Source organism: Lissotriton helveticus, chromosome 1_1, assembly GCF_964261635.1.
Source record: "Lissotriton helveticus chromosome 1_1, aLisHel1.1, whole genome shotgun sequence".
In the NCBI taxonomy this organism is placed as follows: Eukaryota; Metazoa; Chordata; class Amphibia; order Caudata; family Salamandridae; genus Lissotriton; species Lissotriton helveticus.
This window is the reverse complement of record NC_136057.1, coordinates 328,040,016-328,065,330: the sequence shown is the minus strand read 5'-3', so window position 1 is coordinate 328,065,330 and position 25,315 is coordinate 328,040,016. Positions and strand designations below refer to the sequence as shown.

Genomic DNA, 25,315 nt, shown 5'->3' with positions numbered 1-25,315 from the left:
AGCAGCTTTGGGATTGACAGGCTGTTTTGGGAAAGACAGCCTAGCACCCTACCAGATATTTTGGCGCTGTGGTGTCTGTCCTCCGGTTCTCTGATAAAACATGGTATAATTGATACAGACAGGCCTTTCAAGTGTGAATGTTGGGTTGGCTGAACCTACAACTGCACTTTTAATTCACCAGGCTCAATACATTAACTTTCACTCTGGGTGATCATTTATCGAATGGCCACACCTCCTTCTCAGTATGAAATCAGCCCTTCAGAAGCCTGGTTATATCGGGACAAACAAATAAGTAAAAGTAAACATAAGAAAAACACATAATGTTTGGCACTGTATGGTCTCCGTCCCAACCGCCCCTACTGACGAGCCACTTCAGTGAATGTAGTAGCCTAGGACGCTGCCAAGTGTTAGGCTAGCCACATTTTTGTAGGGTCTCCGTTTGAGCTGAGGCTCCAGAGAAGGGTAAAAAAATACAGAAGTTGAAGAAAGCATAAAACTCTGGTGGAGCACCACAGGAAGATAAGATTTCTCCATCACAGGCAATGTAAGTCTATGAAGGACCATCACCTAGAGGACTGAAGGAAATTCAAGACATTAATAGACTGCCAACAAAACATGAGGTATCATAATGGATTCAACCATACTTCTTTTGCCCTTGATGAATGTATTGCAATATTCAAATAGAGATCCTAAGCAATAAACTAAGGACATAAGAATATTGTGGAGGTCCTGTCCCCTACAATGAAGCATGACCCAGAAAGATGATGACAATAACCTTAGGATTCTCTGGATGGTGTACAATTTTGGTGGGACACAGTCATCTTGTAGCTACTCAGCCCAGTACAGAGCTCGCTTGAGCTTAAAGTCATGTTCTATGATCTTTGCCATCGCACACCGGGGAATGTGAAGATGCCACATGTTCACAAGAGAGTTATGGCAGCACACAGCATGCTGATGTACTCAGGTGGGTTGCTTAGAAGCCTCCTTGCTACCAGACACGCTTTACTTCATGGAGATTTTGGTGACTCTTGCCAGATTCTGTATCTGCCCATTTTCTGTGTGTGTCACTGCAGAGGTGGGCTCTACCTTTGAGTTTGGGGCTTCCTAGTGGATTCTGCTGCATTCCCCGACTTGGTGGTGGGTTCATTGGCAGGGCTGGGCATCTCTCCTTGGTTTTACTTGCCATGCATCAGCAGTACTTCAACCTCTGCTGGTTTCGTTTTGCAAAGCAATGCGGTGTAGCTCATTCAGTACAGGTTTTTTCTTTGCATCCTAGAGCGGAATGCCTTCGATGTAGGCTGATAGATGCCAATTTTAATCACATGATATTGAGTTGCCCACACATCACAGCATGCTGGACCCAGAATACATGAATATCATAAAGTTATCAATAGGACTATCAATTGCACCAGAGAGATATGCCTCATGAGTTATTTTCCACACCCTAAGGAGAAGAAGTTACTGTAGTTACAAGCAGATTTGGCCTTTCTTTTCGCCAAGTGGCAGATTGCCTTGAATTGTAAGGGAAGAGTAGCGCCACCCATAAGAAGAAGTACTGGTTATGAAAGTGCCTTTCTACGTATGGAAGTGCAAGTGAGCCTGAGAAAGCCTGATTTTACGAGTGTCTGAAAAACGATCCTTTTAGAGTTTGAAGGTGAGTCTGCTTCGTGTACAGGTCCACATTAGGGGAGACACCCCTCCTTTACCCAACTTCCCAAAAACTAGACTCACCCACCTTAAAGACTGTGTTGAGGCTGGCATTAGTTGGACTTCCCTCCTCCCCTTTGCCCCAATTAAATTAACTGGACATATAGAAATCTTGGCGTTTGGCCTGATACTCGAACTATGATACAGAAAAGGGGGTGGTGATGAACAGAGTGTCTGAATTAAGCAGACCACTCTTACCCAGTCCAAAGATCAGGGCTTGATCCATCACCGTTATTTATCTCACTGCCCCATCCCAGCTCAGAACCTGGCTATATGCAAATTAGTCTGTCCCTGGCCCAGTGCATCATGGGAACAGGGCAGACCAAACTACCAAGCCAATTCTTCACCAGAAAGGAGACAAGCTACTCGAACTATGGCATGTGAGATTGGACACATGTGAGGTTTTTTGATGTTCTACTGTTTATTAGATTTTATTGAGAACTAAGCATGTATGTAACTGCTTTGGTGAGTTCTTCTGGAGATATATTTCTGTGAATCAGAATGCCGCAGCGTAAAGTTATAATCCGACCCAGTTGCAGTGGTTAGGGTGCAACCCGAAATATGCTTTAGTGTTATTCAAATGACTCTCTGTTTATTACATATGTTTCAAAGCAGATGACATGTGTGCTGTTACCTGTAAAGTGGTGAATTGCAAGTTACATGTTATAAAACAATAAAATCTAAATGTATGGCTTTCACTCCCATGAAAAAACAAAGGTTTTTTGTTTGCATCTCGGGGTTTTGGAGTCCTTTTGATCCTGTTCTAAACACAGGACTACATGTCTCACAAATCAAAGAAACAATTTGGCCTGGTTTAGATACTCATGCACGGACCTGGGAAATTTGAGAGCTCTTAGAATTCAAGTCATAATTTCCTCTGAGTTTGTTTTTGTTTCGTTTGTTTTCAACATTCAATCCATATAATATATCTAGGCATGTGCGAAATTTGCGTAGTTTGCTTTTGTATGACTATGCAAAATTACACAAAATTGTATATAATTATACGAAATGCAAATGAATCACTTTAATGCATATTTTAGCACAAAATGCATCCTTCAATCAGCTTTTTGGTGCCCAGGTGCATTTAAAAAAATAACCCGAGCAACAGCTGCTCATGTACGTTTGCATTTTTACTGTGAATGGTGAGTTTCGTGGTAAACCTTAACCGCAAATGGCGTGTGGTTACACACAGTAGCGTATTGCCATAATTCTTAGGAAATTCACACGCCAAGCATAAAGCAAAAAAATCTGAAATTACGTGAATTATGCTGGCATCATTTAAATTTCGCTCAGGCCTAATTATATCCAGTGCTTTAAATGGGCTGGTACTGTCCAGTACGGAGTACCGGCACTTTTTAGGTCTCGCCTACGCAGCACACATGTGCTGCATAGGAAAAAGTCCTTTAGCTATTGATTCAGTTTTGCAGTCACAAACGTGCAAACGTTGCATTGCTTTCAATGGCAAAGCGGGCAATTTTGGCGATTCCCTTGCGGGAGCGAGCTTTAAAACCATCTGTTAGTAATTAACAGATGGTTCCTGCTCGCTCTGGCAAGGTAAACCGGTGCAGGCCCCCTCCTCTCTCCCCTTCCCCTGCTGCCTATTTTCGCTTTTGACCACACTGGATGCACTTCGACCACTGCAGTAGATGTATTTAGTCCACTGAGCCTTCTGACCTGGCTAGTAACAATAGCATGCCATTACTGTCTACTTGGGCATATATACATGATTTCAGATTCTTCGAAACAAGTAAAACGGTAGGATCGATTGTCCTTTAATGTCACAATAACTTTATTTATTGGGCTGCGTTTGCTTTTCACAATATAGCACGAGCATTCCTGACGCACGTCCATTGTCAGCAAATGGCGGCCTGCGGTGCGTACATGTGCGTCTGAAAAGAACTGGCTGTCCCCTCGCGTGCCACGGGCAGCTGGTTTAGTGAAAGCCAAAGCCTTGTATCGGCAGCTAGGGATGGCCTCCAGCCCGGAGCTCCGCAGACTGCCTGTTTTCCTCATCGTGCAGTTGGAGGCTCGGCTCATCAGCTGCAGGCTCCGCGCATGTGCCTCGCTCGCTCTTCCTACAAAACCACAGGATGGGCTTGGGGGAGCATCGCTGACAGATCAGATCCACGATTCCAGAAGGAAGCCAACAATTAGGCCACAGTGTGCTGCCCACAATTGATCGAGCCGTGGTGTTTTTGGGATACAGGATTTGCGTTTCCACCTCAGCCCCTTGCCATCCTCTCTCTTAACAAATGCACAGTTTATACATCAAAAAACATACCGCACGGTAATTTGGTGAAAAAAGACTGTTGCAAGTTCAAAGATAATGTTCTTTTAGCATTATACTGGTGGGATTCAGTCAATCTGCGTGTTCAGCGCTTTTTAAGACTAAAAACTGACAGCCATCCTAAAACCAATCCAGAGCCACTGGAATTACAGTAATCCGTAGCATTTTGCCAGCCCCTGCTTGTCATTGAGTTTCTGGTCCCATGCCAACACCAAGTGAACTAAGGCTAAATGCCAGGATAGCAGCTTGTAGGGCTTTAAGTGGGATGAAAGACTGAGGGTTCTCGAAGGGACGTGACCGATATAATTAAGGGCGTGGCTTACAAACAGCGAACTAAAAATCTGTGTTTAGAATAGAGGGTCCCTCGACTGGTATTTTGCTGCTTCTGTCATTGCATCAAGATATTTCATACAAGTAACAGTACGCCTCAAGCCAGGACGATTGGCTTTGTCAATGGTTGTAAGGTGCATAAGATAAATAAGCAACAACTATGGCTTCATTGTATAGCATATTAGAAATGCTTCAGTTCTGACATGATGAGACGGAAATAATTATAACAAGTCTCTGAAGTTACATCAAGGGCAGTGAAGGGTGGCACTGCTGCAGAGTTAAGATTTTTTTTTCCACCCCGATGGAGAGGGCAAAAATGCAGAGCTCGATAAGGAACTGTTTTTTAGAACTGCCGGTGCTGAGCACCGGCGCGACCCGGCCCACTTAAAACCCTGGCAGCTGGCCTTTGTAGTGTCGCCCTCACGTTCTTCTCATGGCTCCCTATGGCCTAAGGAAAACACTTTTTTGGCCCCGTTACCCATTCTCTGGTGAAATTTCGCCTCCACAAGTTAAGAGCTGCGGGTAACTGCTTGCGACTCTGTAAAACAAGCATTGGCATAGCCAATAGGTCTCGCCTTTGGGACCTTAGAAGTGCTTTTTTTTTTTTTGCAGAGTTTTATATAGTGCGAACTTGACCCGAATTGGGTATCAGAGCGCTTTACATAGTACCAGTTACGTTACATGAGGACACACACATTCATTTTTTGTTAGGCACAGGGAGATTAAGTGATTTGCCCAGAATGACAGGATGTTTGGCATCGTTACCGAGACTCAAACCCAGATCCCCAGGTCCGAGGTCAAGCGCCCTAGCCGTTAGGCCAACTCCTCTCGCATGCAACACTTAATGTTGATGCACCAAGGATATTGTGCTGCATAACTAAACATTTATAAGGTCCCAAAGGCGAGACCTATTGGCTATGCCAATGCTTGTTTTAGTTTGACAGGGAGAGGACCCGTACTTCTCAAGAGAAATGCTATACTTTTAGATAGAGAGTACCGGCACTTCTCAGAAACAAGCGGGTACTCTGTATCTGCTACAGAGTAGCTGCACTTCTAAGTTTTCCACTTCAAGCACTGATTATATCTTTTCTGATCATGACTTTAATATACTCCCTTTTTCACCTTTTTATTCCTACCAGGGTCACATTTGCATTGACAGACAATAAGAGGACCCACAGCATCATAGATTTGATTGACAGTTTCTTCATTGCTTGCTCTGCTGCTTAAGATCTTCTTCCTACACTCACGTTTCATCAAGATTCAACTGGTATTATTTCTCTAGTCATCTCAAATTTGATATTCTGCCTATACTGCGTTATTTTCCCATATTTGGGCATTTTCTCAGTAGTGCCAGAGTTTCTGGATTCTGCTCCCTAACCCAGCCAAGGTTCCCTAGGCCATACAAGGATGCATGTTGAGCCAGTCCAGTTGTTTTCTTTGCCTTTGGGGGTCTTGCAATCTTGGTCATCCCATCAGAAAACTAGGATTGGAAAGGAAGAATTCAGACTTCGCTCCCTTACTGGCAGTGGTGTAGCAGTATGTTGCCACTAGAACAGCTCTGCAGCCTGGCTGAGTCGCACAGCTGTGCCAAGTTCTGTGCTGCCTCGTTCGAGTGTTCATACTGTTGCAGATCGAGTTCAGGACCTTTCTGTGCTTTCAAGGTCGAGGCACATTCTACAGTCTTGGCTTTGTGCTTAGCCAAGCTTCTCACTCAGCGTTGCTTTCACTGTTACACAAGTTAGAGCAGAGTTCAGCCACTCCCATTAGCCGCCGCCCCAACCTATAAAGCTTTGGCGGAGTATGAGGCAAGCTGTGCTGGCTGCCTGGAGAGCGTCCCGTCTGTAGTAGGCAGGAGCGCCGGGCACACCGTGGACCGAGGTCTCGCTGCTTCAGGCAAGGTCATGGCTTTCACCAAGGACACACGAGTTCAGCTGAACGATGGGCACGCCATGCCAGTGCTGGGACTCGGCACCTACGCCGCCAAGACCGTAGGTTTGGTTTATATATTCCTCCTTTCTCGCGGCGATGCTAAAGTCGTCATAGCTGGTTAAGGAAGGGATGAGGTAGCCTCTCTGCTTTGAGAGTTTGTTTCAGTGGTTCCCTCACAAGTTACAGAATATTGGGGGGGGGGGGGGGTTGGGGGGAGCCACTGCTTTTGAGGTTTGCCTCGGCGTTTTCTGTTTTTGCCTGTCATGTTCACATTTTAGGAGCATTTCGCTCAATCTGGATCTTTGTTCTTGTCTGAGAACAAGGGTATGACTATGAATGAGCCTCTGAGGTGACAGGAAGAAGCGAAGCAGATGAGGCCAGGTGCGCGTCTGTATCCGGGCTGGGCGGGTGGCAGAGTTGGGCCTCCGTTGGCCAAGCACATTGTCAGACTGTCCCCCAAGGGCTAAATGAGCCACGAAACCTGAACTGGAAAACACAGTTGAGAATCTGAGGCGTCTTTTATTAAAGAAAAACGGTTCTCCTTGTAAATAAAAGGGGATTTCTGGACTCTTGAATGTGTACTATACTTAATAATGTGTAGAACCCGCATCTCGCGACGCAACTTATGCCTTTCGTACATACTGAAATGAAATTTCGCATTTCCCAACCACCCGAAATAGCGACAGTTAGGAAATGTAAAATCCATTCGTACATATGGGCCATAGTGACAAAAAGGATTTTGGAGAATATAAGTTGTATTCCTGTAGATCTCTATTACATGCTCTTCCATCCCTTTGAGAATCACAAAACATCTAAAAAAGGAACAAAATGGGACTCTTAGGGAATATTCTTATACAATTATTCCAAATCGAAAGGACCGTGCCCTCTGAACTTTTAGTAATGGGGAGCTGGATGTTTAGGGTCGATTCACGGAAGGATGTAGGAGTACGTAAAATAGTGCACCTGTAGCTCTACTTGTCATACTCATAAACACTTTTATGAATCGGCCGTGGTATGGTTATGTCCAGTATCCAATGCAGTGAACCTTAATGCCATCTCTTTAGAGCCTGTGCCTGCCGGGGGCTGAGCCAGGCTCCTTGGCATCATCCCTGTATGAGGTTTCATCAGATGCCCTTTATTAGAAGAAAGCAGCAGAGTATTGTCAGTCTTTACACTACAAATGCAAGACCCATGGTTAATCGGGATTTAAGGCACTGCGCGTTTTCTTTATGCAACTCTCTTTAACGTGTCTTATGCACACCATCGTTACGATGCTAAAGGCTGCTGCGGCTGACAACTGTTGTTCAATTTCCTCCCGAAAATGAGCGCCAAAGTGCTCAAGAGTTGAAGTGATTGGCTGGTGGGCAGCCATTACCAAAGATGCCAGATCATGGTTAGGATGCTCTTATGAAAGATAAAGACATAGGAGCTGCGTGTCTTCATCACAAAAATCCAGTACTCGGGGTTAGCTACAATGCATTGGCTTTCCAGGGTATATGGATGTGATAAAAGTTTTTTACATAAATCGGTCATATAGGGATTAATCAATGAACTTCAGACATGTTTTAACTATGTAGATTGCAAATACAGAGAAGTGGTCATCGGCCACTTTTGGTAGGATGCAGCAATCTGTCCCTCTGCGCCTGACACATGTAGTAGAGGCACACTGTACACTGTCCCTTGGGGCAGTGCAGGTCCACTACCAAAGCGCCAATACTATTCAGGTTCAGCTTAAAACGTGGATATTTGACAAATAATCCTCCTCCCCTCCTAAGCGCCTTGAAACCCGCTGGGTATGTAGTGCGCTATACAAATTTTATGACTTGACTTGACTTATACAAACGGTAAACCCACTCACAAAGTTACAGATATCATGATTATTGGTAACATGGGAGTGTTTATATTACAGTGGTATTGCAAGTTGACGGGGAATAACACATGGAAATCAGTGGTTTTGCACTTTTTTCCTTATGAATCCTGTAATTCCAGTGTTTTACCAAGGACTTAGCTCTCGCGGTGTAACCTGGGGGTTTGTAGGAAATACAAAATGTGGGATTACCGGACCAGCATTTTTTCAATGAAACTGTGTTTTTACTCAGTTTTCACCTTGAGAAACCCATACTTGGAAGGTGATGTGGAAGTCACATTGATTCTATTTGAATGCAACTCACCTGAGTCAGCTTCTTATAGCCTGGGACTTCAGGCACTGGGTACCGTTCAAAGTCTAAACGAGTCGCCTTGGTAACCACAAGATAAGAAGCTGTGACTGGCTGTTCCTGATTCTAGCCCCAGTTCACATGCAGACCAATAAACGCTGTGCTTGTACAATGCACTGTGCTCTTCACCGTTGAGTGTTCACCAACTTCTTAAACTTTAACACAACTACTGTCATTTACTACAGTTAGACTCGTGCTCATCAAATATCATTGAATAGCTTCCAACTCTTCAGTATCCACCATGGAGAGCCAAAGCCAGTAGCTGGCACAACCCCCCTTACATTCAAGTATCACTGTTAAAACATCACTTCAGTGTTTAGATGATGCTTATCTCTGAAGTCTTACTCCTGCATTAGTAATATCATTCAAGAAGCCTGATCATGCTCGGTCATTACTGCCCAGAGTGTGGAACAGGATTCCAGCATCTTCTCGAATTACTTAGTATTTATTAAGTAGAAGCTCTTATATCAGCTACACTGCTGTAAGTAGGTGACAATACTCAACAGGGAGGGTTCTGGTTTCATAGCACAGCTGGCGTCGAGCAGTTATTTGCCCCAGAATGGTCTCTTAGCTATATTGACAGATAGTATCACATATCGCATCAACATTGAAATCATTGATTTTATCATTGAAACTGTTCAACACCCAAGAGCCCCCTGAGCTAAATAATTTGCTGCAAACCGGAATCAAGGCACCAGGTCTGACTTTTGGACAACCCTGCGCCCAGCATCAGTTTCCTCAGTGCCTGCTTGCTACGGTTTTCAGCTTGCCCCTTCATACTCTGGACATATTCTCTAAGTTTCAACCAGGCCCAATATGCGGCAAAACACAGCTAGGGCTGCTGACATGAGTGCCGGGCCTGGCTTTAGGCCTAGCCCTGAGATCAACACTCCTTCAGCCACTGTCGATTGGACGTAAGCTTTGGATACACCCATCACATCTGGTGCAGGATGGGCCCTGGCTTTAGCCAGGTCGTGCACTCTCCACACTGCTCCTTGAAGACTGCTGATATCAACTATGTTCAGAAAGTCCTAACGTTTAGCCTGGCCCAGTCAACAGATATTAAAGGCAAACCCTTTTTTAGCTTCAGTGATGTCATAATTCGATGTAAGATGTATAGTGCCTGCGATTACCCAAAAAAGAGGGTGTCCTGGCGCTGAAGGAAACAAAGCTGGACATCCAGAGACCAACAAAGGAAACTGCAAGGCAGACAGTGTAAAGCTTTGTGACACAAACATAAAACCTAACACAGACCGTACTTATGGGCATGGACGTAGAGCACGACCAGACAAAATCCTGATCTTTCTCCTCAAGCCAAGAATAAGATGAGCAGCCACATTTTGGATCAGTTACAATTTAAGGAGATGTACAACAACAGAATAGCACTAGTCCACCGTGGAGGTGATAAGGGTCTGAACAAGGATTTTCATGGAGGAGTTGGGTAGCTGTGTAGCAATTTACGTAATTATATTCAGCATGAAAAACAGGTAGAAGTAAGTCTACTAGTATGCGCCTTAAATCTAATTTTTGGTGAAAAATAATGCTAAGATTCAGTGGCAAAGCATGCCTTCTAAAGTGATTCAGGCTACTCTGGTTTTCCCAGAGTATGACTAATTAGAAGGATTAGGGATGTGCTCCATTCATTGCATTGAAAAACTGAACATTACTGCAAAGTATTATATATCGTACAGCTGAACCCACGGAGGAGATGGAGTAAACAAGAGGCTGTAACCCGTGGCGTCACCTCAGAGGCCTTCAGAATAGTTTACATGAGTGCATGAAACCTTAAGTGGTACTAACGGAGATTATCTCAATTAAACTGTCAATCTACTGACGTAGTGAAACCCGCAGGCTCAGCTAATAAATGATGAAAAAGGTTGAGCCTAAAACGTGTTAATAGAAATCTGTCCTGAGTATTATGTACAAGGGCGAGGTAGGGCTCCAAACCTCTACAGGACTTCACCACAGCGTGTGCCTGAACTGTCTGTTTGTTTCTCACTTCCACGTCACGTGCTGTGGCATTATATTTATAGAGCATCTCCTTTACTCTAGCTTGGTCCCGTTTGGTAATACATAATGGTGTTAAAAAAAGATCTACACACCCAATACTCTCTAGGCCATCCTTCACATATTTAAGCCAGGGGATGGACATTCCTTTCTCCCTCCCCATGCAGAAATTCAAAAAGTATGGATTGCAAATCTTACTATCAAGAAACAGTAAATAAATGCAAGCATTGACAAATATAATATTTATGGGGTAATGTGGTAGGTATGCAGGAAAAAGAACATTTTAATGAAGTCAAGAGAGTGAAACACAAAAAAGAGACAACACAAAGCATTGTGACACAAAGAGTAGCTGATGTTTCTCCTTTTGTAGGGAGAGAAACAGAACAGCATATCATTAATTAAAAGCCTCCATCTTGGCTTGGGGAAATCTTCAAGGAGGCTGCAGGTGGGGGTCATCTTTGTTTGGGACAAATAATTCCTTCCTAGAGACTCTCTCTGAGGAATTCTTGGAAGGAGATGGCAGTGTTGGTTTGAGACCCTGGATGTATTCCCCAAGGCAATCTCCCTGGGAGAAAAATGTGCATGGGCAGCACCGTTGTCCAGTAAGTAGTGTTTTTCCATATGGCGACCCACTGGTGCTTTCCTGGGTTTTTCTGCTGCCACCGTGCAGGAATAGCAAGATATCCTGCCCGCCTACTTGGAACTCCCTGGAACATGGTGAGCAAGACACGAATGGCAGCTACCCTGCGAACCGCTGCAGCAGCATACCATTATGGCCCTTTTCTGAAGCTCCAGGTTTATCTGGAAGTTGTCTAAAAACTTGACATATTAATATAGGGGCATGAACTGAGTCGTTATCTTCCCAATACCATTCACATGGCAGGTAGCCTTTCCAGTGAGTAAAAAACTGCAGTTTCCTTCTAAAAATCCAAGAGTCGTACATTTAATGAATTTCAAATTCTGTAACATTGCTCACTAAAACTGATGGATGAAGAGTATACAGAAATTCTAGAATGAAGATTATGAAGACAGCAAAAAGGAGTTGTCTAAGTTGCGCTGTGAATTGTAAGAAAATTCAGCTAGTGCCAAAAAGAAGGACCAGTCATTTAGAGTAGAGGCACAAAAGCACCAAAGCTATTGGTCCAATCCTGCGTTAAGTTGCTGAGTGTGGCCATTGGTCCAAGGGTGGTAATAAGAGATAATAACACCACTTCAATATGAACAGTTTGTAAAAAAGGCTTCTAGAAGTCAATCAATCAATCAATCAACATTTGTTAAGCACGCTACTCACCCATGAGGGTCTCAAGGCGCTGATGGAGAGGGGGGTGGCAGCTACTGGTCAAACAGCCAGGTCTTGAGAAGTCTTCTGAAGGTCATCAGGTCCTGGGTCTGGCGTAGGTAGGCGGGGAGGGTGTTCCATGTCTTGGCGGCGAGGTCGGAGAAGGATCTGCCGCTGGTGGTCGTTCGGCGGATTCGAGGGACGGTGGCGAGGTCTGTCGATCGAAGCTGGCTGTCCGGGGTGTAGAAGGACAGTCGTTCGTTGAGGTATGATGGTCGGGTGTTGTGGAGTGATTTGTGTGCGTAGGTGAGTAGCTTGAAGGTGATCCTCTTGTTGACCGGGAGCCAGTGCAGGTCTCTCAGTTGTGTGGTGATGTGGCTGTGGTGGGGGAGTCCGAGGACGAGGCGTGCGGAGGCGTTTTGTATGCGGTGGAGTCTCTTTAGGAGTGTGGCCATTGTTCCTGCGTAGAGGGCGTTGCCGTAGTCCAGCCCGCTGCTGACATCTGCCTGGGTGACAGTTTTTCTGGTTTCGGTGGGGATCCACTTGTAGATTTTGCGGAGGGTGTTGAAGCAGGAGGAGGAGAGAGTGTTGACTTGCTGGGTCTTGGAGAGCGTTGAGTCCAGGGTGAACCCCAGGTTGCGTGCGTGGTTGGTGGTATTCGGGGAAGCTCCTAGCATGTCCGGCTAACAGGAGCCATCCCAAGCGGAGGGGATGGAGCAGAGGATGAGGATCTCCTTCTTGTCTGAGTTCAGTTGCAGCTGGCTAGTCTTTATCCAGTCTGCGATGGCCTTTATTCCCTCGTGGAGGTTGGATTTGGCGGTGGCCGGGTCCTTGGTGAGGGAGAGGATCAGTTGAGTGTCGTCTGCATATGAGACGATGTTGAGGTGGTGTGCTCGGACAATGTCAGCGAGCGGCGCCATGTAGATGTTAAAACGGGTCTGGCTGAGGGATGATCCTTGGGGTACAATGCAGGTGATTATAGTGGCTTCGGATCTGAACGGGGGGAGGCGGACTCTCTGGGTTCTGCCGGTGAGGAAGGAGGTGATCCAGTTCAGGCTTTTGCCTTGGATCCCTGTGTCGTGGCGGCGTGTGTGCAGGGTGTGGTGGCACTCGGTGTCGAAGGCGGCCGAGTGGTCCAGGAGGATGAGGGCCGTGGTTTCGCCTTTGTCCAGTATGATCCTGATGTCGTCAGTGGTAGTGATGAGGGCGGTTTCAATGCTGTGATTGCTGCGGAAGCCAGATTGGGAGGGGTCCAGGACGTTGTACTCCTCCAGGAAAAGGGTCATTTGTCTTTTGGCGATCTTCTCAATGACTTTTGCCGGGAACGGGAGCAGGGAGATGGGTCGGAAGTTCTTGAGGTCCTTTGGGTCCGGCCTGGGTTTCTTGAGGAGGGCGTTGATCTCGGCGTGTTTCCAGCTCTCTGGGAAGGTGGCGGTCTTGAAGGAGCTGTTGATGATCTTTCGGAGTTGGGGTGCAATGATGGGGCTTGCCTTGTTGAAGATGTGGTGGGGGCAAGGGTCGGACGGTGATCCAGAGTGGATGGTTTTCATGATTTTGATGGTGTCTTCGTCATTGACGTTTTTCCAGGAGAGCAGAGGATCGGTGTATTTGGTGGGTGTTGAGTCGGGGATGTCGGCGTCTGTATGGGTGTCTGGGCGTTGAAGCTATTGTGGATGTCTACGATTTTGCGGTGGAAGAAGGTAGCCAGGGAGTCTCAGAGTTCTTGTGACGGCGGAACGTCATTGGAGCTGGAGCTGGGGGTGGCAAGTTCCTTCACGATGTTGAAGAGCTCTTTGTTGTTGTGTGCGTTGTTGTCGATGCGTTAATTGAAGGAGGTTCTTTTGGCGGACCGGATGAGTTGTTGTTGTTTGCGTCTGGTGTTCGTGAGGGCTGCATGGTTGTCTGGTGTTTGGTCCTTGCGCCACTGTTTCTCGAGTCTACTGCAGGTGTGCTTGGAGTTCTGGAGGTCGGCGTTGAACGAGATGGCTCTCATGTCGGTGCACCTGTTGAGGGGTTTCCTGGGGGAGGGTGTATCAACAGTCGTCGATCCACTGTCTGAAGTTGTAGACTGCTGTGTTGGTATTGGAGGGCTCGGGTGGAGGGTGGAGGGCATGTGTAGTGATGAGCTGGTCTTCGATTACTTTTTTCCAGTTGCAGTGTAGGATACGTTGCAGTTGGTTGTGTGTGGTGTGTTTCTCGAAGGAGAAATGGATGCAGTGGTGGTCGGTCCAGTGGTGTCCGGTGGTGTGGCTGAAGGTGACGTGGTCGCTGGTGGAGAAGATGGGATCCAGTGTGTGTTCGGCAGAGTGGGTGGGTGTCGTGACGAGTTGTTTGAGTCCGAGATTGGCGAGGTTGTCGATCAGGGCTGTGAAGTTGTTGTCGATGGTGTTCTTGAGGTGGAAGTTCAGGTCTCCGGGGAGGATGTACTCTGTGGAGGCAAGGGCATGTGAGCTGATGAGGTCAGCGATGGACTCGCTGAACAGAGGTCGGGCTCCCAGGGGTCTGTAGATGAGGGTTCCTCTGAGGGTGGTGTTGTGGTCGACGTGGATCTGAAAGTGTAGGAGTTCGGCCATGCTGAGGGAGTCTTCGGTGCTGGTTGAGACCCTGATGGTGTTCCTGTGGACGATGGTGATTCCTCCACCTGGGTTGTTGTTGTTTTGGTCCCTGCGTCTGATCTTGTAGCCATACGGGATGGCTATGGCTATGTCAGGCGCCGAGGAGGTGTTCATCCAGGTCTCCGTCACAAAGGCGACGTCTGTAGAAGTGGACCAAGCAGGTCCCAGAGTTTGACAGCGTGCTTGTGGACTGAGCGGGTGTTGAGTAGTATGCAGCTGAGATGCTTGTGGCCTGCCGTGTTGGGATAGGCAGGCCGAGTCGTTGTGCGCTGGCTAGTGTAGCTGCAGTTCCGGCAGCTGAAGGGTCCGTGGGTGGTCTTAGGGGTGGCCTGGAAGCAGGTGGAGGTTCAGCCGGCGTTGAGGGCTTTGAGGGTGTTTGCGTCGTAGCAGCATCGGGTGTTGTGGTGGTTGCGTGAGCCAGGGGGACTGGCGCTGGGTGCTGTCCAGGTGCGGACAGGCACAGACGGGCTTGCTTTTGGAGCGCCCGCGGTGCGCCCGCTGCGCAACCGCGTAGTGGTTGGCATTTGTATGGGAGAGGGAGGGAGTAGCAGCTGGGAGGCGGGAATGGTGTGGAAGGGAAGGGTCAGCGGCAGAGGGCAAACGGCGGAAAAAACAGGGACACAGGAGAGACAAGAAGGCAAAACAACACGGGCACAGTACAGCAAATAATACGATAATGAGAAAAAAAGAGCAGACAATGCCAGCGAGCAACAAAACACTTCAGGGACTAGACTGCGAGGAAAAACAGCTGGAGCAGAGCGAGATCAGGGTGTCCTTGAACCCTGCACCGAGGTGCTGGCTGACTTCAAAGCGAAGCAGGGCACCACGGAGCTGCCGGGGAAAGTGACGTCCTAGGACCAAGGTCAGACGTGAGATCTAGAGTAAGTCTTTGCAGAAGGTAATCTCTTCAGGGTTGTTAAATTAGCCATATTTGAGGAAATGGTTATCATGATTACTCATTTCCTTCAGATAGGGGCAAAACCATGATTACATTGATGGACATGGTATGCCAAAGCTCTGGTGGAATGTGTAAAGGTTGAAGAAGTCCAGATGGTCGGGAGTGTGAAGTTTGCACTTGGTCACAAACTGGAAAATAATTAAAATAAAGTTCTATGTCTTCAAGCTTGGATGGCAACCAACACAAAGGACATAGTTCTAAAACTGATTTAACACCTCTGTGATCAACTAGAGGAGAATTGGGCACATATTGAACATTTCAATCCTTAATTATTTAGGAGGAATGACTAGAGCTTTTTGTTTTCAAACTAAATTTTTCTATTTGTCCTCAAAATGATTCCCCTTCTTTCTTTTTGATCATGGAATGTCAAGCTTGAACCTTGTTAAGAAGGGAGAGTAAAACTCCAATTATCCTTTGTGGAAACAATGTTCTGACCATAATCAGAAGATGACTCTGGATATTTTCTTTAGGGAGCGTCAATTAGAATATTAGAATATCCTTACAGTCAGGACTATGGGTGATGAAAAAGTTATACTGATAGAAAAAGTCTGCTGCATTTTCCTGAAACATTGCAGATTTTGATGTCCAGTTTGTTTTTTTAAGAGATATTGAGTTCCTAGCAACAAATGTCTCCACTCAGTAGAGGCCAGATTTATTGCCAAAAGTTCTCTTTCGAGGATGGAAAAATATCTTTCAGTCTGGTAGACTATGGGACAAATAAATAACGGAGGGTGGTGAACTCTGCTTCAACAGTGGAGTTTCCCCCTGCCATCAACCCGTAACCACGCAATCAAGCCCTGCCCCTGCACGAGTCCTCCATACCTGGATCTTGGCATGGCGTTCTCCGTGCCTGAGCTGTCTCCTCGGTGCAGGATTCTTCTTCTCTTCCAGTCCTGTGCTGTGAAACCCCTTCGCTACAGGACTGGCAAGGACTGCGCGTGTGCACGCATGGAGAGTGGAGAGCTAGTTAAGGTCTCCACTTTCCACGTGCACACATGCGCAGTCCTCACGAGTCCTGTAGAAAAGGAGTTTCACAGCCCAGGACTGGAGGAGAAGAAGAATCCTGCACCGAGGAGGCCCAGACAGGAGTCAGGAAGGAGTGGAGAGGAGGAAACACCAGAATCACCACCAAGGGTGATGGCAGAGGCAAGCTGAGGTCTGCGTGCATGGGGCAGAGTGGAGCGTAATTCCACGGAGTTCTTAGGCAACTCCGTGGAATTCCACGTAGTGCCATTCCACCAACTCCACCTACCCTTACAAATAAACAATAGAGTGTTCTTAACCATCATCCTCGTGTAGCAGTAGGAGAACTGCGCTGATATCAAAGGTGTCCATCTTGGTTGGTTTGGGGTGCAGCTGAATTGGTACTTGAGTGAACGTTTGTTTCAGGTTCTTGAAGGTTTCATTGGCTAAAGAGTCCCCACAGAAGTCTTAGCTAACCATCTTTTCTTCAGATTCTGGGTAATATATTTTTTTTTATTTTCTAACTTTGTTTTATTAAGTTTCTCATAGAACAAAACAGAAAACAAAGAAACAAGCAGTGCAAAATTACAGAGTTCGCTCTCTTGCATCCAGCCCATGCCATGATCATTAGGGCAGTATAGTGACATGCATGTTTTAGGAGGCATAAAAACATCCATTTAGACTAAGAGAATGATCAGTCCAAGATGTTATACAATTTCTTGGTGAAAACAGAAGGGTATAAATGATCACACTTGGCCATCATGTTCTTTACATGTGCAAAAATCGAAAGAGAAATCTCAGTGTCCGAGTCCTCCCCAAGCTAGCATCACCATTCTCATTGAAATTATTCAGAACCAACCCCCAGGTCATGATTTCATCTTCGGCTTTCTTTTTTTTCTTTTTAATATTTTTATTGAAAGTAAAAATAAAACAAATAAACACAATAGTGGTGCAGTTACAAGACAACATACAATACCGAAGGACTGCAGAAAACATAAATGAAACCATAGAATACATTGGGTCAAAGGAAGAACACTCTAATGTCATCAGCCCATGCAACAGTCAGCCTATGGTGTCACATCATCAACAACATCACTCGATTCTGCAAATGGGGTACAAATAAGGTCTCTACTTTTGTTCCAAGGGCCCCACACCTTGGTCCATTTACCCGGACAACCTCTACTTTCGTACACCGCCCTTTCCGCCTGCATGCACCAGTCCATGTCTGATGCCAATTCCGCATACTTAAGAGCAACCCCCCTTCCAGGTTCTAGCAATGTTGCGCTTGGCAACCATACCGCCCAGTGACGCTCATACCTGTTTAGATCAGTAGCATCCCAAACATACAAAAGGCAGAGTTGTGGGAATAGAGTTATTGGTTTATGACATAAGTGGGACATGACGGAGACAACTCTTCCCCAATATTTCTGGCAGTCAGGGCAGTGCCACCACTGATGCAGGAAGGTACCCAGCTGTCCACAACCCCGACGACAGTCCGGCGAGGACAAAAAGTCCATCATAATGAGTGCTGAACTGGTGTAGTATGTCCTGTGGAGCACTTTAAGTTGGATCAACTTAAAACGTGAGCGATTCGCCACCTCCCGTGGCAAGGCCAAGGCTTACCGCCACTCCTCGTCATCGAGCTCCCCCAGCTCATCATTCCATTTTGCCTGTATCTTACCCATAGAGTCCGGCATATTATTCAGAATATTTCGGTATGTCAGAGAGATCACACGGTCTGGAAGGTAATCATCCAGTAATCCATCTTCTAACTGTGAGGAAACTGGTAAGTCAGAGCCACTAGGTAACACCTTCTGCAGTACACTCCACACTTGAAGATACCGGAAAGTGTCACCTTCCTGTAGTTGGTATTTTTGTTGCAGCTCAAGTCAAGAGACCTATCAAGTCCCACTTATCAAACCCTGGGAACCACGAGAGCATACCCAGTTGAAGAGATTCAAACAGCGGGGTAGCCTTAGTAATCCTACCTTTCCAGCCCAGCGCAGCCATGCCTACGCCCCATAAAGCTACCCTAGTCGAGGCCAGGGTGTACTTAGGTGCATATTTTTTACCCCCATACACAGCCCTAAGAAAATTACCCATCCATTGTGTACGCTGGGTCCGTAATGGGTCGATGCATCCAGAGGTTGAGAACCACCAGCTGCGCAGCCCAGTAATAGTGTTGAGAGCTATGCCCCATCATACCAGCCTGTAGTAAGCTTGACGAGGGCAATTCTGGGTGTCCCGTTGTTCCACAGCAATGAGCGAAACCTCAGAGTCAATAGAACAAAAGTAATGGGAAGAGATCAAGAAAGGCCTATTCTGCAATACGTAAAGGAAGTAGGGAAGTGCCATCATTTAATAGAGAGCAGCCTTACCAAGAAGTGTGAGAGGTAAAGCTTTCCAATGCTGCACGTCTGCGCGAAACCTCTGGAGCGGAGCGATCAAATCCTGACGATGGAACACCCTTCCTTCATCCTTGGTAATGTATATCCCCAAATACCGAAATCCCTCAGTGACTATTTGGGCCTGGCAGGCCACCAGAAGAGTCGGCGTCTCCTCACTCAAAACATAGACCAGAGATTTGTCCCAGTTGATCGTGCAACCGGAGTATTGTTGGAAGAGGGCGAAAATGTGTAGCACACTATGAATTGAAGACCAGGGTTGGGACAAATATAGAAGGACATCGTCGGCATAGGGGGAAATTCTATCCGACCAATCTGGAGTCTAGTTGAGACCGTGAATCAGAGGGTCCGCTCTGATCCATATGGCCAGGGGTTCCAAGGTCAGAGCAAAGAGAAGAGGCGACAGGGGGCAACTCTGTTGTGTGCCCCAACCCAACTCAAAGGCGGCAGAACAGCCACCATTAACCGTGACCTGGGCCAAAGGGCGTGCATATAGCAGGTGCACCCAGTACATAAATCGGGCGCCAAACCCATACCTCTCCAGCACAGCAAACAGGAAGGGCCATTCATTCATATCAACGTCCATCTTAGCGTCCAGGGACACTATCACCGAGTCCTCCTGCACAGTTGAGGCGCGGCCCAACACCCCAAACAAGTGACGCAGATTAAGCGTGGTATTCCAGGCCGGCATGAAGCCGGATTGATCCGGATGAATCAACCTGACAGGGCGAGAGGTGAAGGGCCAGGAGTTTGGCCAAGATCTTAACCTCGGGGTGCAGGAGAGAGGTGGGTCTGTACGAGAAGCATCGGTCATGGGGTTTTCCTGGTTCATGAATGATTACGATGTTGGCCAACTGCTGTGTCATTGGCAAAATACCGAGGGATACCCCTCGTCATACATATGCACCAAAAAGGGCGCGATGACAGAAGCGGTCAGTTTGTAAAGTTCAACCGGGAGGCCACTAGCAGCCATGGCCTTCCCTGAACGCAGCACCCCAATGGCCTTGGAAACTTCCTCTGAGGTCAGATCGGTGTCCAGATCCAATGTCTCCTGTGGATCTAGTTGTGGCAAAGGGAGTGTAGAAAGTGGCTCAGCATCCCGGGTAGATGTGGGCGAGGGGGTGTATACCTGCTTGAAATAACTAGCGAAGCCCTCCGCAATGCCAAGCTTATCGTGGTGGCACGTTCCCTGTGAATCTAAAATCTCTGCCACCCATTTCTTGGCCAACTCCTTCCTATCCAACCAAGCCAACAGTTTACTAGCTTTATCTCTGATGTTGTAAATGCAATGCTGAGTGGCCTGGTAATGAGGTCCTAGTGGCATCTTCAGAGATATCCCGGTATTCTTTCTGCTTTATGGGTAGAGAGTGCGAGACCTCCGAGGATGCGGAGGCGTCCATCACCTCCCCACCCCACACCCACAAATCACCGTCTCATATGCCTCCCACAATTTTATGTCAGATTCAACCGATCCCTCATTCTCAATAAAATAATTCTGGGTGGCCTCTAGCAGTTTGGTGCGTATCTCCGGAATTCACAGATACCACGGAAGGAGCGCCATCTCCCGGCCTTTGGGGAATGAAGTGCAGCCGTAATAGTAACGATTGGAGAATGATCGAAAATGCCCCTCAGAAGGAAAGTAATCTCCTCAAATTGTGGAAGCTGGGTTGCCTTTAAAAAAAAAAATCAATGTGGGATCATCTTCAGCTTTCTTATCACTACAGGTGAAGCTCATGTGGGTTTCCTCTGCTGCTCCCTATTCACAGAGATCCCTATGCCCTGAAGTTAACTGCCGCAACCTGTCTCCCATACACAGAAATGGCTATTACCCGTTTCGCTAAAAGCAATGCAAGCTGGGCCAACCTGTAAGAGATCTTGCGGCCCTTGGGTTTTGCCACCACTCCCAAGAGGCAAGCCAGCAGGATGAGGGGGACCTCCAAGCCAGTCGCTCCCACTATCTCTGGTACCAAAGCCCTCTAGAAATTCTGAATCCAAGCGCAGTTTCAAGTCAAATGTAGAAAAGAGGCCCTCAGCTCTTCACATCGCGCAATGCTAGCTCATCTTAGGGGGTCTATCATGTTCAACTGCCTTGGGGTCACATAAGTGCGGTGTAGGAAATTAAAATGAAGTAATTTGAGCTTGTGATTACAAGACACCCACCTCACCTGCTCACACGTACTTATCCAGTCAGCATCTGTAAACGCCTCCCCCAATTCCCCAGCCTAAGTCCCTCGTGCTGCACACTCTGTGCTCTCCATGTCTTCCCGTACCACACCATAAACAGGGTAATGAGATGCCACCCGTCCCCCACCTAGGAAACCCTCAGAGCACATGGGAGTGTTGCTGCACCACCGGGAACCTGACCCACACCTCTCTTGCTGTATTCTCCAATTTGGTATAGTGAAGAAAGTGACCAGGGACACCTCAACTGCCTCCTTTGCCTCCTAAAAGGTGGGTATAGGTCACCTGCCACCTCACATCCCCCAACTTCCATTGCTCCATGGACATATCCCTATTGATGGCACAAAACGGGGTCACGTACCATAGTCTGAGCTCTCTGTCGAAGGGGGCTCTGGGTAGCACCTTCATGACCACTGCTTCCCCCACAATAGCTGTCTGTCGTACCAAGTAGGGGACAAGGTGATCAGAGCACCTCCCTCTCATCAATAACTGCACCAGAGTCTCCCCCCAACATGTCTGCTCACAATCTCTTCTCCCTGTTGTCAGAGTCGGTCAACCATTTTGCTGAATGTTGCAGAATGGCGGCGTAATAATACATTCATAAATCCAGGAGGGCCAGTCCCCCATCCTCTAAGCCGCGTTTGAGGACTGACAGCACCACCCTATTGTGCCTCCTTGCCCACACCAGTGAGATAAGTAAGCTCTCTAGTTGTTCGAAGAATTCCGGTCGAAGCGGGAACAATGTGTTTTTTAACCAATTAGAGACTCCGAGGCAGGAAGACCATCTTTGCAACTTTCACCCTGCCCATCACCAACAGGGCGAGACTGAACCAGGAAGCTATTGAGACCTTCAGACATTCCAGAAGAGTATCAACATTCAGGTGGAAAAAAGCAGCTTCGGAATGGGTGACTCTTATGCTTAGATATCGGAACCCTTTAGTTTCCCAGAGGCCCAACTCTGGCAATCATGCCTCTGGCATCCCGATCAGGCTCACTAGTGGAAACCACAGTGTCTTATGGACTTTCACCCAGGAGCCCAGAAACCTGTCAGAAGGTAGTGAGTAAGCCCATTACAACCTGTAAAGGGCAGTCTGGGGAGTGGACATAGATCAATGTGTCAACCGCATATAATGAGACGACACGAAGGGAGCCCCATCTTCAAATCCCCAATGCACCAGTTCCAGACATATCAACAAGGCCAGAAGTTCAATTACAAGTGCGAAGAGTAGGGGCAACCCTGTCTGGTCCCCCATCCCTCAGCCCATGGCCCCTAGAGATCACTCCTGAATCAGACACAGACCATACAGCCAGTATACAGAATATTTACCCAGCTGCAGAACATGGGTCCAAAGTCCATACCAGCCTGCACCACCTGCAAGTAAGCCAACTGAAAGGTAAAAAATGCTTTTTCTAGATCGAGTGAGAGCAGGACCAGCCCCTGATTATCTTTGAGAGTTTTGTGGAGTACGTGTGTAAGCCTGCAGAGAATAAACGCTGTTCTGTGCCCCGGCATAAAGCTGCATTGATCCTCTTGCACTAACTCTCGGCTTACCACCACTAATCTGGTCGCAAGTAGCTTACACGCATTCTTAACATCTGAATTAAGAATGGTAAAGGGTCTATATGATGAGGCAGCGTCCTTGCCTGGTTTAGTCATAAGACAGGCAATTCCCTCCCTCATAGTGGCTGGAAGAACTTTATTCCTCTGTGTCTCCTGAAATATCTCTAGTAGTTTGTCTTTAAGTACCATGGAATAGGACTGATAGAATTCCATGCAGAACTCATCCCCTCCGGGCGCCTTAGATCTGTTAAAAGTCATGATGGCGTCGCCCAGATCCTCCACCATAATCTCCCTCTCCAGCTCCTGTACCAGGCACAGTGCTAGGGCAGGCATCCCACCATGCCAAAGAAATCCTCCCACCAGCCAGAAACACCAGCTTGAAATGGCCTACAAAAGCATCCATTATGGCCTTATCATCAGTCACTAAGACACCGCCAGATGAGCAAACATGGCGCACTGAGGGAATCTTCTGCTCCCTTCTGAGTGTCCGTGCTAGCAGCCTTCCAGATTAGTCATCGTCCCGGTGGAGGCGCTGACGATATGTGCATTTATGCTGGGTATCCTACAGACGTGGTATCAAGAAAGAAGAAGTGCACAGTTCCCCTAGATCAAAAACGGACTAAGAATAAGACAGTTGTAAAAATGAAAGTGAGTGAAGGCACACAGGAGGGGGATCCTCCTTTCGGAACTAGAGACCTCACACACCCAGCAAGCTAGGTGTCATGCTTCATCATATGGGCTCGCCCCTCTTCGGATCGGTGGTGCAATACCCGATGGGCACCCATAAAGGGGCTCCTTGGCGGGGATCTTTTGTTCCTGCCGTATGGTGCTGTCGGTGTGAGGGCCCTAGCGAATGATAGTGGGGAGTGTAGATGTGTGTAAGTGATATTAAAAGAGGTTGGGTAGTCCACAGGGACCCACCTCAGTAAAAACAAGGAGAGTGGTTGCTCTACCGGGCTTAAGGGTCAGTCGAAACAAAAACCTACTCTAACAAAGAATGGTCGACATGTTTCATGCTACTATGTTCAAAGTGATACTCAGCATTTCCTCAGGACCAAGTGAAACTATCTACACTGCTAGAAGTACATTACTTTAATCTAGTCCAAAATATGGGGGGTTCCGCCTTGTAGAAACCTGCAGAGGATGACATAAGCATGGGAAATGGTGTCACCCAGAATGTGCTCACTACAAATAAAACAACTGTCAAAAGGACAGGAAAGGAATTACCTCTCCAAATCTGCCTTTAAAGCTGCATATTGGGACCTTATTGAAACTGAGCGGTTCTCGACTGGTTCATCTCTGACTAAAGCTTTTTGTGACTTCAAAGATGAATCCTTGATGGAAAGCTATTGGGATCTTAAAACTAAACCTAGAGATCCCAAGCTTTACCATCAGTTCCGAGTCGAGTCTCTCCCTACAAGGAAATTTACTAGTAAATGGTCCCCCGGGGCGAGTGAGGCGTGTCCGTTTTGCCCCGAGCATGCTGAAGATACTAACCACCTTCTTTATGTTTGCCCAGCCTACCAGCTCACCCGTAAAACGTGGCTCAAACCCTTATGTAGATCTTTGGGTACCTGTTCTGCACTGGCCGCCAAAAGGCTATTAAAATCAGGTTGTAACGAGACTACTGTTATCGGGGTATCTAAATTCTTGAGCTGGGCCTGGGCTATTCGAGAAAAAAGAGTGGGTTCTTTGAGCTAAACGAATTATTGTACTAATTGGCTTGATTGATCAAATATGTTTATATATGATTCCTTTTCCTAGTTCTTATAAAAAAAAGTCTTGTGATTATATTTGATTTAATCGATTCTTACTGTGGTTTTAAAGTATTCTGTTATTTATATTTTAACAGTTTTAATTGACGGTTTTAAGATGAGTCTCTATATTTGTATGCTATTGTTTATAAATTTTCGGTCTTTTATGATGAATAATCGAAATAAAGACTTTTTGAACTGAACTGAATTACCTCTCCCGTGCAAATGGAATTGAAGTTTAAAAGGGGTCAAAAAATCCTGACGACTGGTATCAGGGTCACAGAGGTATTCAACTCAGCAGGTCAGAGTTGGATGCTGAACAGGTCACTCACCCGCGTTTAATGAAGCGTGTGTTCCAACGGTATCACCCGGCGTTAGGACACCTCGTTGTCGATGTCCTGCATGTGGGTGAAAGCTAAACGGGACAGCCATGCCCAGGGTTATGGATAATCAAACAAAGCACAGAAGGTGCTGGTGCTCGTTTATTATGGCTGCTGTAATTTCCTAGTGAATACTAATCACTGCAAGTGTCCTGGAGCGAAATTGCGCTTATGTTACTGTCCCAGCACATGTTCATCTGTACAAACAAAGTGACCCGGAGGGGAGAGGCAGTGTCCCATATGGAGGGCGGGTCTATCCAGCATAGGGGCTATACACTTGCCATCGGCCCCAGGTATTAGTGTAGGTACTTGCCTCTTAATGAAATTAAATATTCCAGTGGATACTAATCACTGCCGGGTCGAGCTCACGTGACTGCCCCACATTATGCTCATCTGTACAATCTTAATCACCCGGTGAACGAAGGCAGTGTCCCACATGGAGGGCGGGACTATACAGCACAGGGGCTTGACAATTAACAATGCCTCAGGGTACAGGGGCAAGGCCCCGGGGGCCGTGGTTAACGGTCCAGTATTGCATCAGGAGGGCATAGTAGTTGATCAGCGCGAGGCCCCTCTACCCAGCCTCCCGTCATGGAAGTATAACAGAAATAGCTGGGTAACGGATGTGCACCAAACTCAGCAGACCCCTGGGCCTATACTCCCCACAGACCTCCTCACAACGCTTACCTCTCCACAATGGGAGCCGCGCCAACCTCCTAGCCGACGCTCGAGCCGAGGAACCA

At 47.0% G+C, this 25,315-nt stretch overlaps 1 protein-coding gene across 1 annotated transcript in view; it reads left to right on the top strand.

The window, feature by feature from the left end:
* Positions 1–6,112: 6,112 nt before the first annotated feature.
* LOC144804722 (rho crystallin-like) overlaps positions 6,113–25,315 on the top strand; it is a 101,742-nt gene continuing 82,539 nt past the window's right edge. Inside the window, exon 1 of the mRNA XM_078671928.1 lies at positions 6,113–6,312. Coding sequence (XP_078528054.1) covers positions 6,226–6,312 — 87 coding nt within the window. The 5' untranslated portion in view covers positions 6,113–6,225. The remainder of the gene's footprint in view (positions 6,313–25,315) is intronic.